Genomic DNA, 18282 nt, shown 5'->3' with positions numbered 1-18282 from the left:
AGTCCTTCCCTTGTCCTCCGAGACCTGCACTTGCTGCGCATAGCTCTAAAGCAACCCTTTCTCCTGGGCCTCAGTTTTCATCTCTGTAAACTGGGCCAACAACTAAGCGAGGTTCAGAAATTAGAAAGCTCTGAGCAAATAAGAGGTCGTATTCTTAGCACTTGGGTGGAAAATGCCTCAAGACGGTCCCAACTGTCCTGAACTCCGGTCCGGCAGAACAGTTCCCAAAGCATTTCTGAGCTGGGATGTTCTTTAGACAAAAGAACAGGAGGAGACAGTTGTCGTTTTAAAGTCTTTCATTTCTCTCGCGTTTTCACCCCCCCCCCCTTGCTTCTTCCTTCCTTCCTTTCCAGCCTGGCATTGAGTCTCCCTTAAGTCCTTAATTTGTGCCTCTGCACATCGGCTCCTTATAAAGACAATTCATTTGTTCAGGGTCACCGCGTGGTTTTTCATTAAAAACAAATTACCCGCATTCAGGGAGGACATCTGGGCTTCCCGGCTCCCATTAATGACTATATTTCCAGCCTCCCCGGCCTGGTTGGGCTCCTCTTGCCTGTCACCCTGCCTTCCAGGCCCCAGGAGGACAATGAGAGTGACAGCCAAGTGAAAGGGAAAGCATGAGGGATGAGAGGCCAGTCCCCTGGGAGGGGAAGGAGGGAAGAGTGGAGAGAAAAAAATAAATAGCTCAAACAGAGGGTAACAAGGGCCATTGTCTCAGTATCTTCCAGAGAGCAGCCAGAGCCAATACTGGAAGGACTAGGGCACTGTTTAAGTGGAGCACAAGCCCCGCGTAATGACACCCTGGACCCTGAGCCTGGACTCCGCTCAGGCCAGTTATGCGAGCAAGCAGCGAGGGTAGTATTTATGTGAGTTCTACCTACAGCTCTCAGACATCTACAGGGTGTTGGGACCGGGCATAGTCCCACCTCCAAGAGGAGCTCCAGACTGGGTCTAACCCCAAAAGCAATCAGGAGATGGGGGCACATAGTCCCAACAGCTCCAAGCAGGCAGATCACAGTTGGTGGTGGCCTGGGGTTGAGCTGACCCTGGGCAAGGCCCCAGGTGTACACAGGGGAACTTAGTGCACAGTAGGTAGCCTGAGAGAGTAAGTGTTGGTTAGCATTGGCAGATGGCTAGGGATAGAGAAAGAAATACCCCAGAACCTGAAGCACAGTGTCCTAGCATCCCAGCAGAGTCTGGCGCCTCGGGGGAGCACCAGGGAAGCCATAGCCTTCCCCTGGGTCCAGAGCCTATCAGACAGGCTCCAAGTCCTCCTGGTTCTCCAGGGGCACCAAGGTCGCCTAAGGCGTGATCCAAACTAGACACATCACCACCAGAGCTGTTAACTCGCTTCTGAACTAGGGTGAACATGCCTGTCTCACAAGGCACTTTCAGGGGCAACTTGGGTAACAAGTGTGTATCATTTCTCCGGATGGTAAACACCGTGCAGGTTAGGGGGTGGGTACCAGAAGAGTGGAGATTTGGTATCATTTGAGAACACTTTCCTTGGAGGACAAAAGCCTCACCTTACTGACTCCAGCTGCTTCTGGGGGCTCTGGGCTCAGAGAGAGTTGTCTTAGGTGCAGTGAGTTAGAGGTGGTGGCTGGTCCAGCTGAGGGCTGACAGCTTACAAGGTCTTGGAAAAGAAGGGCGTGGATTCCCGCAAGCCAAAGAGGTAAAACATAGGCCAGAACTGGTTCAGGAGGGTCCCAGTGCATGCAGGACAATGCACGGCCCAGGGCCTATGTGTACCATCATGTTCTGGCCCTTGGTTTGCTCATCCCCTTCCCCTCCCTGACCAGCACAAGTTTCTCCAGGTGAGAACTGTCTTGCTAGGTCCCCGGAGGAAACAGGGCCGCTGACCTCGTCATCTGAAGGCCTTGCCCTCACTCATTGTGGTCAAGGGGGTTTAACAGGGAATCGGGTCCGTGCCAGGTCCTTCCTCCCCGGGCACCCAAGTACCACCCTGTGCCCCTACAGCACAATAACTACAGCACACTATTAATTTCGGCTCGAAAATTACAAAAACCTCATATCCATAGTCTTGCTTTGGAAACCACTTGACCATGAGCGATGTGAGAGATTATTAGCTGTGATTTCTTAGCAATCACGGTGTGGACTTGGGAACATTTGCAAAGTGAGGCAGTCTAACCTCAAATTGTTTTCAAGTATGATGAAATTTTTATGAGCATTAAATGTAATAGTTAATAAAAGTTAATGTTGCGATCTGCAGGCATTTCGCAGAACGTTTATTAATGCCAGCCTGCCAGTTTCCTTTCTGGAATCTCAGAGGCGAAGTACATCTCCCCCCACTCCCCCCGAGGCATCAGACTGTCGTAAAGTCCTGAAAAGGGAATAGGCCTATGGCACAGGGCCTGTCTGGGATTCTGCCCTCCTCTTTACAGTCTTGTAGGAGATCCAGGGTGGGCCCCCTGCAGGATCTCCGGTCTGGTAGGGGCTAATATCCACGATAATGTGAGAAAAAGCAGAAGGAAGGCTGGGCAGGAGTGAGTGGGGGTTCTCAGCCTTAAGTGGTCAGACCATTGATGCCCAGTGGACAAAAGCTGGTGTGAGCCCTGGGCACTCCAGCATGAAAGGGGTGGTAGGGTGCTATCTGGCCTGACTCCTCCTACGGCTTCAGTCTCTCCTACCCCACCCCATCCCCTGCTAAGCAAATGAGGTGATTTGCCCCCAGGCAAGATTCACGTAGATAACCAGAGAGAACTCCCTGGGGCCCTCTTGGCTGGCCTTTTGGCAAACAGTGGTACTGGAGGCATTTGCAGATAGATCTAGGCCTGAGTCAAGCTGCTTTGGACTGACTGTGGGGCCAGAGGCTGGGATGGCAGTCCTTCCCCAGCACTGGATTCACTTCTAATCTCCGCATCAGAATCTGGCTTGATCATGGCCCAACGCAAGACCCAGCAAGACCATCCAACCTCCTCAGAACTCCATGTGTCTCCCATGTTCCTCTCTGTACCAAACAAGCACCCCAACCTCTCAGCGGGGGGAGGGCCTTGAAGGCGTCAGGCTCACCTCACCCCTTATGCATCCAGTGTGCACAACTCCCACAAATGCTTTCGCGTCTTCTAAAGCAAATCTTGACTGTAGCCCTTTTGTCTACAAGGCCACCGCAACCTAGTCACCTTACTGTTTTCAAGGAGGACCACCAGGAGAGGGCCTGTGGGGGTTGGAACCAGAATGGCTCCCATAGGCTCTTAGGTTTGAACACTTGGTCCCCAGTTCATGGGAAAGATCTGGAGGTGTGGCCTTGTTGGAGGAGGTGTGCCACTGGAGGTGACTCTGAGGTTTCAAAAGCTAATAGTAGGACCAGGTGCGCTCTCTCTCTCTCTTTCTCTCTCTCTCTCTCTCTCTCTCTCTCTCTCTCTCTCTCTTTCTCTCCTCTCTGTCTGCCACTATGTTCCCCACCATGATGATAATGGACTGATCATCTAAAAGTGTAAGCAAGCCCCCAATGAAATGCTTTAGTTTTACAAGCTGTCTTGGCCATGGTGTCTCACTATGGTACTAGAAAAGTAACAGAACAAGGGTGTTTAGAGGAAACTTAGTCAGAATCTCAGCCCAGCCTCATGTACCATGACTGGAGTCTTGGACCAACCACCATCATCAGAGGAGCCCGAGACCTGGGAGCCATGACTGTGACACAGAGAAGTACCCAAGGTACAGTTTTCTCCTCATCTACCAGCTCCAAGGCTCCAGATTCCCAAGCTGTTGGGCACCCATTCCCGGCGTGGTGGTCTTGAGAGTTTGTCCTGGCCTCCAAGGCTGTTTAGGGGGCTTTTCCAGTGAAAGTGTGGAAGGACTGTGTACCTCTGCCCATTTAGAGTAGAGATGGGGGGACTCCAGAGCTTCCTAGGCTGGCTAGATGACGTTAGTGTGGACACCAGCCCTGGAGTAGCAGGACCAGGAAGATCCTCAGTGTGGACACCGGCCCCGGAGTGGCAGGACCAGGAAACTCCTTAGTGTGGACACCAGCCCTGGAGAGGCTTGACCAGGAAACTCCTTAGGGTGCAGTCAGTCCTGTTTCTCCACCCACTGCCCCCTGTTTTGGGAACAGGAGGCCCCAGGATCATGCACGAGGTCCTCCTATCAGTGTCTGACAGTCTGGCTGCTGGGACCAGACTCCAAATCTCCTTGCCTCAGGCAGGACCTCTGCCTTTGTAGCACCTTCTCCCGAAGTGTAATAAGACCTCTGAGGGCTTCCAGTTTCTCCCCACGCCCAGAGACACCTCGGTGGATTTATCCACATAGGACTGAGATATTTGGGAGGACACAGAGGCCTCAGGTCCTGGGTACATTCCAGAAATCTCCATCAGAGCATTGCCTCATGCCCTGATGCTCAAGAGGGTGATGATGGTGCCAGCAGGGGCCTGTCCATCAGGCCCACTCTGCCTCTCCTGCTCTTCTCCTCTAGGCCTGCAAAGCTTAAAGCCCAGTCCTCCCAGGCCCCCATGTGCTCACACTGTCTGGCCCCTGGGTGCCCACACTCTCTGGTCCCCAGATGCCCATGTGCCCTGGTCCCTGGGTGCCATTGCTCTCTGGTCCCCAGATGCCCACACTCTCTGGTCCCCAGGTGCCCACGCTCTCTGGTCCCCAGGTGCCCACACTCTCTGGTCCTCTGGTGCCCACACGCTCTGGTCCCCAGGTGCCCACACTCTCTGGTCCTCTGGTGCCCACACGCTCTGGTCTCCAGGTGCCCACACTCTCTGGTCTCCAGGTGCCCATGCTCTCTGGTCTGTCTGGGGCTCTTAGATGACAATACTGGTCCCTTACCCAATACTGACACCTCTGATTGGCAAATCCAATCTTCAAGCTTTGGCTCAAACGATCTCTGAGACATCTCTCTTGATTGCCTTCACTCCACTCCATTGCTCTAGTCGACTCAACAATCCCTTCCCCCAACTTCCCGGGCACTGTATACATTCCTGTTTTTGTTTTTTGTTTTTATCTTTCATCTATCTATCTATCTATCTATCTATCTATCTATCTATCTGCACATGTGGATGCGTGTGGAGTTGATGTGGGAGTGTCATATATCAATCTGTTGATTTCATTGGTTAAGCAATAAAGAAACTGCTAGGCCCATTTGATAGGCCCACCCTTGGGTGGGTGGAGTAAACAGAACAGAAGGCTGGGAGAAAGAAGCTGAGTCAGTGAGTCGCCATGATTCTCACACTCCAGACAGATGCAGGTTAAGATCATTCCTGGTAAGCCAGCTCGTGGGCTACAGCAGATTATTAGAAATGGGCTAGTCCAGGTGCGAGAGCTAGCCTAGAAGAGGCTAGATAGAAATGGGCCAAGTGGTGTTTAAAAGAATACAGTTTCCGAGTAATTATTTCAGGTAAAGCTAGCTGTGGGGGCGGCCGGGTGCCGGGGACGCAGCCCGCCGCTGCTTAATTCAACATGGAGTCCATAGCACAACCTCAGGGTCACTCCTCAGGGGACACTTTCCACTTTGTCTTAACAGTTCCCCACTGGTCTAGAGCTCACACAAACAAGCAAGCTGGCCAGCAGGGCCCGGGATCCTCTGGCTCTGCCCTCCCAGAGCCGGAATGACAAATGTGTGCCTCTGTGCCTAGATTTTTATTTTCAATGTGGGTTCAGAGGGTGGAACTCAGGGCCTCAAGCTTGCACACAGGTGTTTCACTGAGTCATCTCCTCGATGCCATAACTTTTAACACACTACATGGGATGATTTACTTTTTAAACCTGTCTCCCAAATTAGACTGTGAGCTCCCTGAGGGCAGCAGCTGGGTCTGAAATGCCACACTGGACCCAGAACCAGCACTTAGTGTTTCTTAGAAAATGCCTGAAGAGTTAATAGCTAACAAGAGAATGGACCTCCTGTGGCTTCTTCACGTCGTGTTTGGGTTCCTTACTTAGTCCGTTCCTAGCACGGCAGAATGACTCAGGCCACAAGAGGGCAGCAAAGAGTCAGAAACGAGCAACAGGTGTGCACTCTGGGACCCAGCCCAAGCCAGAGTTCTGCAGAAGGCCCAATGAGAGCTCAGGCAAAAAGCAGGGGGCAGGGGGGTGGGAACCCCACAGGAGGAGCAAAAGCCGTTCTTTCTCTTGGGAAGAACCCAGAGGGCAATGGCTCCACCTCCCATCAGTGCCGAGTCTCCAGCTCTTGGCTGGCTAACCTCTGGGGGCCTTTCCAAACCCGTCCAGTGCACTGGGTTCTGTTCTAACTCTGGGAAGGGTCTTTGCGCGGGGTGGGAATAAAGTGTCCCAATAATATCCACCACCTGCGCCGGGCATGATTTTGTAAGAATTGGCAGACCGCACAGGAGTGCCTGCTAAATCTAGTCACATCCTGCCAGGTTCTAGGCCCCACCCCTTAAGCCTGACTGGCAGAACTCAGAATCAGGGATAGTCTCACCAGGGCAGGAAAAGCCTTCCTTTCCTGACATCCTAGTCCCCAGATCCTGTGAATATGTAAGACTCCATAGCAGAGAGAAATGAAGGTGACAGAGAGAATTACGGTCGCCAGCCAACTGTCCTGAAGCAAAGGGAATTAGCCTGGTTGGGCAATGAACCTGAGGTGAGCACGCGACTCCTCTAGCAGGAGGTAGAGGAGGGCTGGGAGGGAAAGGTGGCAGCGCACCTGAGGCCCGACACTGCCAACTTTAAATATGAAACAATGGGACCACAAGCCAAAGGATGCTTGCAGTATCCACAAGCTAGAGGGTGAAAGAAAACAGTCCTCCCTTTTACTTGTCCAGAAGGAGCTCAATACCCTGACGTTAGCCTGATTAGATTGTTTTGGGCTTCTGACTTTGAGAATTAGAAGAGAAACATTTCCGTTGTTTTAAGTCACTAGGTTATGATCATTTGTTATAGGTGGAACAGGGAATTAACACACGTGGGTTCCTGGAGAAGGATTGTCTATATAGGGGAACAGAAAAGTGTGCATGAGCCAGGGGGCTGGAAGAGAGGAGCTGAGAAAGCTGCGGTGCTGCGGCCAGAGGAGCAGGTCCCTCGCCATCAGGGCACAGCACAGTCAGTCCTGCCCCACCCTGCAGCTTGCTCCAGACTTCCCTTCTGGCCCCAGATGCCCCTTCTGTCCTTGTCCTCGCCTATCACCTCCTCAGAGACCAAAACGGTCATTTCAGTGTGCAACTTCATCGCAAGGGTCCTAGAAGTCGTGTTTCCCAATCCTTGAGTACTAGTGAGAACTACAGTGCCCAGGACCACAGGGACCACAGGGCTCATAGAGCCAATATGGACCATATGGACCACAGGACCACAGGGCTCATAGAGCCAACATGGACCATGTGGACCACAGGGCTCACAGGGACCACAAGACCACAGGGCCCACAGGACCCACAGGGACTGGTCATGCTCCTTTACGCACACTGCCCTGACAGGTCTCCTGTTTATCAGCTTCTGTATCCACTGTCAGCCCTGCTGGTACTTTTGCCTAAAGCTCCAGAGCAGGAGCAAAGCAAGGGGCTGGGCAGGAGCCCTTGATGCCTTGAGTGATTCTCAAAGATGTTAACCCCGTTTTTCAGACTCACTAAAGCCAAAGGGCAGCGAACTCCCTTCCCCGCTGCCCAGCGTATTTAAGAGTTCTAAATGCCATGTCAATATCTGTGGGGCTGCACAAACATCTTCAGGCTTACTCACCGATCAAGGCACTGTGGAATCTTTGGTGCAAAACTTTTGGCATTTGCTGAGACTTGATGAAAATAAGAACTGAAAACTGTCTCCACCTTAAGCAGATAGAACGTGCGGCCTTTGCTTTTGTGGATGTAACGGATCTGCAGAGGGCTGCAGGAAGGAACTCCACAAACACCCCAGAGGAGCTCACAGGAGACTACCCAGGAGCAGGAGGGGCAGACAGCCTGGCAACAGCCCTCAGGGCCAGGAAGTGGGGCGTGCCAACAAGCTGCCACTCAACACAGACCTCACAGGCCCGCTTTCTCACAGCCCAAAGTTCAGCTGCCTGAGTGGACCCTGGAGGCAGTCCCTGTTGCGTGTGCCCTGAAAGCGAATATTAGAAAGGGAAGCCTCCACTCATATGTAGGAAGCAGCAACAGCCTAGCGTTTCCCTAAAGCCCGCGGAGGCAGGGAGTCATGGGGTTTCCGGCTTCCCTGCAGATTGCACTGCAGGCCCACAGCAAGTACGGGAGACTGACTCACACAGCAAAACCATCCATCCCAGTGCGGCCACCTCAGAGCTGGGGAAAGCAGATAACGGCTCCCCCGGAGTCATGTCAACTGTTTTCTCAGAACATGTCAACAGGACCACCACGGCTGTGAGAACTGGATCCCAACATAAATACCTCATGGGCTTAGCAACCCAAGAGGTTAAACAGCAGAAATCTGAACAAATGTAAGATCAAAGCCCTCAAACAGATCACAGGGTAGTCTCGTCCCGGTCCCTAGAACCTGACGTGTGAGGCTTCCTGTGAGTGCCAAGACAGGCTGACAGACATGAAGAAGTTGGGAACTTGAGTGCCCTTATATGGGAGAGAAGAGAAGGGTGGCGTAGAGACTTGGCCCTGGAGCACTGCAGCTCCAGGAAGGAAGAAGCTGGAGGAGTTGAGGAGCAGCCACTTCCCAGGGCTTCCCAGGGAGTGGGACTGTGCCGGCACCAGCATCTTGGCCCAGTGATCCTAACTTCAGACTTGTTACAGAGACATGAGAGAATTCTCCTGTTATCCCGAACACTGCACTGGGGATTTTCTTCTGCTTGTCACAGGAAATTAAAGCACCGGTTATCTGCTTTGCCCTGCTACTGTCCCCTAGCAGACACTCACAGAGGACACCTAGGACGTGCTCGGGACTATGATGGCATCCAAGGCTGAGAAGGCTCCGAGAGTGGTGTACACAACATAGGTGATGGAACACCAAACACTAGTGGCCCTAGGAGGGACCATCCTGGAAGTTTGTGGGCCGTGACCTTTGTGCTCAGACCTGGAGACCGAGGCTAGATCTCAACAGGCCAAGGTGGGAAGCAGTCCAGCCCAGGATACTGAATGACAGGGAGGGCTGGAAGAGGGGCCCACAAATTAAGCAAGGGCCAGACCCTGGCAATGCACGCTGGGAGAGGGGGCTAGACCACTGCTCTGTTGAAAGGCAAGGCCCTCTGTGCTGAGAAGACAGGCCATCCAAGAAACAGGTTTGGAGACAATGCAGAAACCGGATGCAACAGTGGCTAGGGCACTGAGGAGCAAGCGCTAAGCTGTCTTGATCTGGCACTGACTGCTCTGAGTGTGGGAAAAGAGAAAGGTCGGAGCCAGTCAGGAGGAGGGAGTGGTGACAGGGCAGGAAGCAGCAGAGGGATATGGAGAAGGAAGAATTCAGGGTCCCTGAGCAGCAGGCTCCCCAACCATAATTCTGCTTTCCTCCCTTCAATTCTGTGCAGTTCCCTTCTGTGGTGGAGGATGGAGTCCCAGAAGTCCCGTGTTCCCATTGCAACAGATGGGAGATTGTGGCTTTGTATGGTCCCGTGACTCCTGCTGCTGTCCCTACTGGATGAGAAGCTACCACCATCCCACTGGGGCCTCAGCCAGGCACAGCCATTTGCATGTGGAGCCTGGTACTGGGGCTGGAGGAACGACAGGGTCCGAGGGCCGCTTTGTTTTGATAAACCAGGAAAGGTTTGGCTGCCTCTCTCAACTTGGTCTCTAGGGGAGGCCAGGGTTTTCTGGGAGGCCCATCAAGGTGATATGACTTTGATCGGCTCTAATTGGGACCAGGACCCAGGGTGACTACAGCAGTTTCCTCCTGAAAAGCCAGGGTTAGGGACTTAGAGAGCCCGTTTGCTAAGGGCCAAGCCCATTAGCAGCCCGGTGAAGTCCACTAACTTCTTTGGGTCCCAGCCATTTAGGAGAATGGGATAATGCCCTCGAGCTAGCCCATCTGACGGCGTTGTTTATGTAAGCACAGAGAAAGGAGTTTGCCTGTTGATACAGAAGTGTATAGAAAGGGGAAGAGCCGCTCTTGAATGTGGTCTGTGACCCCAACTGGCAGAGGCTGGGGAAAGAGGAGCCCAAGGGTGTGGTGGTGGCAGTGTGTGCCCACCACCTCCGGGAGCCTGGGTGCTGTATTTCTCCGGCATCCGCCACAGGGCCATCCTTGCCGCAGGAAAGAGGACGCTCTCGCTGTGCAACCTGGCAGGCCTCCCAGGTGTTGGCAAGGCCCCGGACAAGAGTGTTCGTGGAGGCCATTTCCCATATGCCTCATATTTAAAAGGCATAAATCAAGCTAACAAACCGTTAAATGAAATATGTTCCATCCTCCTACCTTGTTAAATACACTGCGCACGCAACTAGGCCAGGATGGAATTTTGAATTGTGGGGTTCCTTGATGGTCTCTGCCAGGGTACACAGTGCGGGAAACTCCACTTGCCTGTCTGTGCCCTAACCTGCTCCACTTGTTGTCATGTGAATACACACACACACACACACACACACACACACACACACCTGTGAAGCCTTATATATCTTACAATCAAGCTCGTTCAAGTCCCTACCAAGAGTTCACCATCAGGGGTTCACAAACAGGTTATTAGGGCATCTTCAAGAGGGCAGCCCTGCGGTAGAGCCAGAAGAAGCTCAGCTCCATCTGGGTGGGCCTCCAGGGTGGAGGAAGGAGCCCCACGGTTCTGTGGACTCACCCTGGTCCATGGGATAATGGGGAGAAGGCAGCAGAGGGCATCCTTTAAAGAATGGTGATCTCTATTCTCGGTGTCAAAGCTGACACACCACTGGTAGAGGGACAGGTTTTAAGGCTTTCATGGTGTTCAGTCTAGTGGCAAACTCAGGAGTCGACAGCCTGTCTGCCTTGAAAACACACTTCTCACACTCAAGAGTTAACACCACCAAGAGCAGCCTGTGGGGCTTCCATGTGGTTCATGTTACACAGATTGGGGAATAAAGGAGAAGTTGAGGGAGGGAAGGAAGGATAGGGGGATACTCCAACTGGCTGGCCCTGCACCCTTCTGGGCCCTGACACCCAGTGAGGCTTTTTAAGTGTCACACAAGGACCCACCCTCTGATGTCCTCCTCAACACAACCCCGCTGCAGCCCCAGCTGCAGAAGGGGCTGAGTCAACCTCTGTTGACTTATTCAGGTTGCTTTCTCAGAAGCATGGAGGTCACCCGGGCTGCTTTGGGGCAGAGAGTGCCCTCCCACGGCCACCCCATCTGCCGCCTGCTGTGGAGATGCAGACAGTGCAAACTCACCCGGCACCATCCCTGTCAGCGTCGGTGCAGAGTAGCTGCCCTGTCCAGCGGGGGGGACGTGTGGAGGGTACCCAGGGAGAGTCGTGCTTGCCAAGTCGCGGCCTGAAGAATCAAAGCAACATATCACAGGGTGAGCATCTCTGCAGCCTGATGTTTGGCCACAGCTCCCTGGACATTCTACACGTTTGTCACTTCTGGAAGCTGAACACCAGTGTGCCCTATTCCCCATATCACTCATACATGCTTACACACACACACACACACACACACACACCTCGGGGAGGTGGGACAATGTCAGTGCCACAAACCAGGCTGTGTACTCATGTGACTTTGATTGCTCTGCCTCCACCTTGTTGCCCCTGATTGGTTCTCAGCATACGGTCCATCCTCCTCCTGCCACATGTAGCCCACCATTGCCTTCCAAGACAGGCACACTCATCTCCCTCCTCCATTCCCAACACCGTGTGGTGGGAGGACATCAGACCCTCCAGCCCCCATAGTTGGCCTTGTATTGCATTTTCCATTCCAAGACCCAGATCTCTTCCTTTATTCAGTGAACATGAAGGACCTTTCTCCCAACCCAATATTGCCTTGCCGCTGGCACATGGAGGTCAAGACCCTCCAGTGGAGGCTCGCAGCTCTTGGAGAGCAGGGATGACTTCCTGCCCATCCCCATGGCCCTGCTAGACAGGTGGCAATCCATTAAGAGTCTTTCTCCTCAAGAATCATTGCAAGAAGAGCACGGAGAACTCCCCTTGGCTGACATTTTGGAGACGGCAAAACAGACTTGAAGCAGAAGGGGAGCAAGTGGCTCAGATCTCAGGGGGACCCATGGCAGAGCAGGTACCTTGTGGCACATAGTAGGCATTTTGTGCATAAGTCTATAGGGTAACTAAACATCCAAAAGGCTTATGGAAAGTAATCTCAAGGTAACTGAATGCCGTAAGCAAGGAAAGCACAACTGTGTTCCTGTCTGTGGCCCTCAAACCCTCCTGCAGGTTATATATGACAGAGAGACCAGTGACGAGATGTGGAAGCCAGACCTTGGCAAAGCACTGTGTTCTGTAGTTTCTGGACCCCAAGGGAAGCCACTGTCCTTGGGAAGAGAATTGGCAGCTTACCCTAAAAGGAAGGGGTGTGGCCACTGTCTGCCTCCCTGAGAAGTGGCGGGAAATAATGGAGGTTTGGAACTAGGGTGTGGACATCAAGGATAGGGAGAGGGGGAACAGAAGGGCCCGTGGGCTGCACACTGAGTGACTGCTGATCACGCAGAGCCGAGATGAGTCTCAGAGCACTTCCCATTCTTTCCTATAAACCAACTGCACACGTACGGCCTCTGAGCCCAGCCCCACTGGTGGCTAGAGGAGGGCCATCACTAACCAATGCCCCTCAAAGAACCCACCCCAGCATGTGGCATGAGAACGTGAGCATGCCCTGAATGATTCCACAGTCCTTCTGGGGCCATCAGTCAGTGACCATTCCCGAGGCGGCCCCATCTCACAGTCCACCAACCTTCCAGAACTTCCAGAACTCCAGACGCCCCCAAAAGGGGTCCCCTGCCCCTGCTCATCACTTCCCTGGCTTTGAGCTGGGAACCCTGGCTCAGGTGTCTTTACATGAGATATCGGAGTTAAGCAAACATTCCAGGATTAACGTTGGAGTCCATCATCCTCGGCATGAGTTGCAACCAGGCAATCCTCTCAAGGAGGGGCAAGACAGAAGCAAACAGTCGAGCTTGCAGGACCAGAGATGATGGAGGAGGTTTATCCCATTAAGCTCCCTGTACCTCTCTGCAAAGTCAGGGCTCCAAGTCTTTGTACCCTAAGGTCAGAAGGGCATAGGGCTAAAACATTTTAGTGAGAGAAGCCACTCGGCTGGAGCAGCAAGGGTCTTGGGAGTCCGGGCAGTCCCCGCCATTCCTGTTTAAGAAGAGAGTCAAGGGGGCTAGGGAGGCTCTTCTTGCCATTTTGCAGAAGGAAAACTGAGATCTGGTGGAGGAAGAGGAGCAACCAGCTTGGGGTCCACTGGACACAGCAGACTCCTCAGCCCAGGGCCTACCCTAGCTCAGGGTCCTGAGAAGGACAGTGTGTGCCCATGGAAACTCAGAGAGTCTGAGCGAGGGTGTCTGCCTCCTGGGATCCAGTTCATTCTTCAACAAGTGTCTGCCCTTTGGGTCGTGTTTGGTCAACAGTTTTTGCCGCTGGTACACAGTTTAAAACCTTGATCCTTCAAGCAAAGGTTCAGAAAATCAGAACGTTGGCAAAGAGCTCGACTCGGAAGGCCATAGGAAAAAGCAATAAAAGCCACTTGGGGAGAGGAGGAGGAGGAAGGAATCAATAACTAAAAGGGGAAACAAAAAGATAGGCACAGCCAAGGGTCAGTGTTTGAAAATAAAGTGACGACTATAGCCAGACCACCCTAAACAGCCCAGTCTTGTCTGAAAAGACAGACCCAAGTCAAGGTTTAAAACAAATCCCATAGATTTATCAAGATAAATGGGCCCAGGCTGCTGCTGAGGGCCATGTCTGGGTCTGTGGTCCAGCTGCAGCTGAGCTCAGTGTTAATGTCTGTGGCCAGCCTCACCACAGGGGGCCAAAGGAACCATGTGTGATGAAATCAGAGGGCCATGCTGAGCCAGGCCCGCCCTCGCTGACCCTGGGAAAACTGGCCCTGCCTCTCACTGGACACTGCAGCCACAGAGCTGGCCCCGACCCTCACAGGAGAGCTGGCCCTGATCCCCATGGGAGAGCTGGCCTCTGTACTTGTGAGAGAAGGCCCCAACCTACACCACAGGCAAGGGAGAACCGAACCTAAGGGCAAGGGCATAGGGGAGCTTGCTCTGCCCCCTTGCCTGAGTCAGGCATCCCCAGTGGCCTGGACTGACCAGCTCAGCTACCACCCAGGCGCACAGCCAGGGCTTCAGGTTGGCCCACCCTAACATCTACTCCACCTAAGACCTGCTAGAGCTCATAAAGGGACTGGTCCCATGGAACAATACCCTCAGGATATCCCAGGGGAGATTCAGTGAGGACCCAGTGATGATGGTGTACCAGAAACCAGAGGCTTTGAACCAGACCAGTGAACATTTGCTAGTGAAGCTGATGGGACCAAGTGTGTACTGTGTGACACACCACTCCCAGTGCCAGCAGGACGAATGGAGAGGTGTTGCAGAGGCGGGAAAGACAGAGAAGGAAAGAGGTTTTTTTTTTTTTTTAAATTTTGTTCTTACTGGTTTGTTTGCTTGCTTGTTTTGTTTCATTTTGGATTGATTTTTAAAAATCTTCTTTTTGGAAGGGCATGAGGAAAAGATAAGGGGGGACTGGGTGGTAGGCAGAATTAGGGTGCATGATGTGAAATTCTTAAAGAATCAATAAAGAAATTATGTTAAAATTTTAAAAAGATAAAGAAGGAACAAAGATATAACTAAAATAACAAAAAATAATATTCATAAAGAAGAATATGAACTGCATACTTATAAACATGAAATTCTGGACAAAAGGTTTGATTTTTCTAGGAAAACATAAATTACCATAATTAACACAAGAGCAGCCAGAAAATACCAGCAGCCTCATAGTGTTGGGAGAGGGAGAACGAATGTCTTTATTAAGCAATAAATGCCTTGTCCACTTAGCTTCCTGAGCAAGTTTCTATTTGTTCTCGTTTGGGGGAAATTGCTTTAAATCTTCAGGGGATATATATATTCTTATGTTATTAAATGCCCTAGTCTATAAACCAAGAGAGTCTTCCCAATTCATTCCACCAACCTGGCCTAACTGTGATGTAAGCACTTAGCAGACACAGCAGAGGGATTAAGGGTTAAAGGTCAGTATCATGACTCACTCACGTGGTACTAAGTTACTTCGTTCTTGCTGCTGTCAACAGTGGGAGCAAATGATCACTATCACACCAATCGGACAACTCGGGGGAGGCAACGACAGGCTAGGACCAAACGAGTTTCATTCCGGGTATGAAAGGATGGTTCAGTATCAACATATTGGTTAGAACTTCCTATCACTATTTAAAAAAAAAAAAACAACTGGCTGTATGAAAGAGATGAAAAAGACATTGGCTACTATCCAAACTTCGTTCTTTATATGTTAGTAAATAAGATCGAAGTACACTCTGACCTTACACTGATTTTAAAATAGTCAATATTTTATATTATACTTCATTGTTGAAACACTTGGAGGATTTCCTATCAAAGCCAAGAATGTGACAAGGAAATTTATTAGCAAGGGAAGTTATTCTGAAAGTTTCAGCCAATACAATAAGACAAGAGGAGTTACCGGAGGATGTGGAGAAATGGCAAACAGAACTAGCCAGCTGGATTTGCTTTGGGCCTGGAAAAGTAGCTCCCCTGCTAGAGCCAGGGAAAGAGCTGGTGGGATTGTCACGTCATGGATGGCGTCCATAGCCTGAAAGACTAGCTCCCTCCACCTCTGACATTAAGAAATCTTCAGCTTAGTTTTCTGCGGCTTCCTCAATCTGAGCTTCCCCAGCTCTGTCAACACGTGCCAGTCACCAACCTGCTTGCACCCTCAAGCCTTTCCTCAGGGGGTTCCCATTTCAAGCAGCCTTCCTCAGGTTCCTACCCATTTGACGTCCAGTCCAGCCCCAAGTCACCTGCAGGAGTTCACTTTTCCATACAGCCTTTTCTGGTCCTTCAGAAGGTTTCCTGTCCCCTGTCCCAGAGCAATGGAAACACACTGGAGGGGAATGGACAAAGCAGAGGTGATGAGATTTTAATGACAGAACAGCCCTTGCTTTGCCACCGGACACTCTCGACACGTTAACACCATTGTCCTAACAACAGTGTGGAAGGGGAAAATGGAGGGAAGGTGGATAAGTAACCTATGCACAATGGCCCATCCAGCAGGAAGCAGAGCTCAGCTTTGAGTCTAGGGCTCTGGCCCTCAGCCTGAGCCTCTACTGATACTGAGGGGTAGTGGGACTGTGGGGAGAAGTGAGAAAGGGTGGCTGGCAACTGGGAGGGCAAGTTGATAAGGTGGACAGCAGGACCAGATGAGCAGGTGACACAGCAGAGAGGGAGGAGGCCTTTGACAGGCCACTGGAAGTCACAATGGAGGTGGCTATCAGTCTCCAGGGAAGAAGCCACGTGCTGCCCAGGACAGGGCTGTATGACACTGGACACACAACACTCACTAGCACTCAGGAGGGGGAAGACAAAAGACCACCCAGGGTTCTTTTGTTCCAGTCCAACCTCTGTGGGACCCTGGGCAAGCCAGACTACCTCTCTCTCCAGCCTCAGTTTCCCCAACTTTAAAAAGACTTCCCAGTTGAGTCTTTCAGAGCCCCTGAGGCTCTTGCAGGCCTAAGCGTGCACACTTGCGAAGGGCTGTGGGCATGAGGTTGTAAGTCCGCGTAGCCTTAATCCCCCGCAGGTGTGAAGCACTGCCCAGAGGACTATAGGTACGCCTCAGGCTGCTGGAAGCAGGTTCTTCCTCAGTGGGGCTTGGTGCTGGCTCCGACCTTGCTGGGTTCGTTCTTTCCCTTTCTGGCAGTGTGCCCTGTGAGAAGCTGGCAAATGGTGACGTGTGTTCTACCAGGAAACCTGCCACCGAGTCTCTTGGTTCCTGGGGGCTCCTTTGCGTTACCCTGTAGCTACGACCACTCTCAGGAACACACAGTTGTTGTTGGGAAAATTGAGGAAGTCAGACTGACAGCTTTTTGTGTCACCTCAACTTTCTGCACTTCCGCCCGGGACCAGCACCAGTCAGGATGGAGGCTGCTGATGGACACTATCCATCTTACCTTCATCACTGACACAATTCCATATGGATCAGGGCGGAGGACTGCCTCCAGCTTAATGCGTTAGAGCAGCCTGCAGAAGAGCGAGGAGAGCACCAGCTCCTGCTGCGAGCCCTGCTTTACCGCTGACCCGGTATGACTCTGGGAGACTCTGCACCACTCTGAATCCCAGTGTCCTCATCTACAAAAGGCAACACTTTACCTCTCTTGCCGCCATCTTGAAAATGAACGGTGGCAGTGGTGGGACTCCAAAGATGTAGCAAGGACATAACCACATTCAAAAATTAGGGAAATGGAAAGGAATAGTTTTTAGCTCTCCTTATTGAACAGAGAGGGTTTTTCTGCCCCTGTGGGGCCTTAGCCATATACCTTGCCTTGGACAACAGAGTACCAGTAGGTACTCCCCAGGCAGCACTTGATGCGTGAGTGTGTGTCTGGGTGTGGCGCTGGGTACTTCTGCTGTCGCCATGAGAACACGTCTCACCTAGCCTTCATCCAAGAAGCAGGGAGATAGGGTAGAGAATGACTCATCTTCCCCTGATTTAGCCACTTCCCGCTGACCCCCAAAGGCATGAGCAAGACAAGCGATTGTCGGCCCTGCATCGCAGTCTGGTCTACTAAGCCTCTGATGATTGATACAAGATTTCTATGTGAGATCTACTGTTATTAATCCATAGTCTCTACTACAAACACACTTCCTGAGACCTCCAAGGACTCCAGTCTGAATCCAAGCAGAGGCTGGCCACATCCTGGGGAGGAAACACAGAAAGAATTCAAGGCCTAGCTTTGCCGTGTTGGCCTCTGAGGACTCTCCTGGCCTGAAGCGTGGACCCCATGACTCTGAGAGCATTTCCCCTGTCCCCTTCTCTATCACTTGCCTCCATCCGTGCAAAGCAATTAATAAGATACTAAGCTCTTGCTTAGCTGATCCAGAATCAACATCTCCAAACACAGCAGGACACAAAGGCTCATGTTTATGCCCCTTCTCACCAAGGAGGTTTTAAAATGAAAAGAAAATGAAGATGACCATAGCATGGGAGAACATATTTTCAAATCAATTTTCTCATAAAAGGCTTCATCTAGAATATATAAAAACATCAGAAATTAATGAGAGAGAGAGAGAGAGAGAGAGAGAGAGAGAGAGAGAAACCAATTCCAAATGAGCAAAGGACTTTCATAGGCACCTGGATGAAAAGGAGCAATAGAAGCCCAGATTAAGCTGCTCAGCGCCTTGGTCATTAGGGAAATGCAAATCAAAGCTGTAGTGACAGAATGTTTCTCTCCTACAAGGACAGATGCAT

The 18282-nt window shown here is 51.7% G+C and overlaps 1 protein-coding gene across 1 annotated transcript in view; it reads right to left on the bottom strand.

Moving 5' to 3' along the window:
* Nucleotides 1-18282, bottom strand: part of Pax5 (paired box 5) — a 176128-nt gene that overhangs the window by 32582 nt on the left and 125264 nt on the right. The window contains exon 8 of the mRNA XM_041667866.1: nt 11213-11314. Within this exon, the coding sequence (XP_041523800.1) occupies nt 11213-11314 (102 nt within the window). The remainder of the gene's footprint in view (nt 1-11212; nt 11315-18282) is intronic.

Source organism: Microtus oregoni, unplaced genomic scaffold (genome assembly GCF_018167655.1).
Source record: "Microtus oregoni isolate MIOR12 unplaced genomic scaffold, Mior012 000017F_ref0000208, whole genome shotgun sequence".
Lineage (NCBI taxonomy): Eukaryota > Metazoa > Chordata > Mammalia > Rodentia > Cricetidae > Microtus > Microtus oregoni.
Note: the sequence above shows the minus strand (reverse complement) of the source record. Positions and strands in the feature narration are given on the sequence as shown.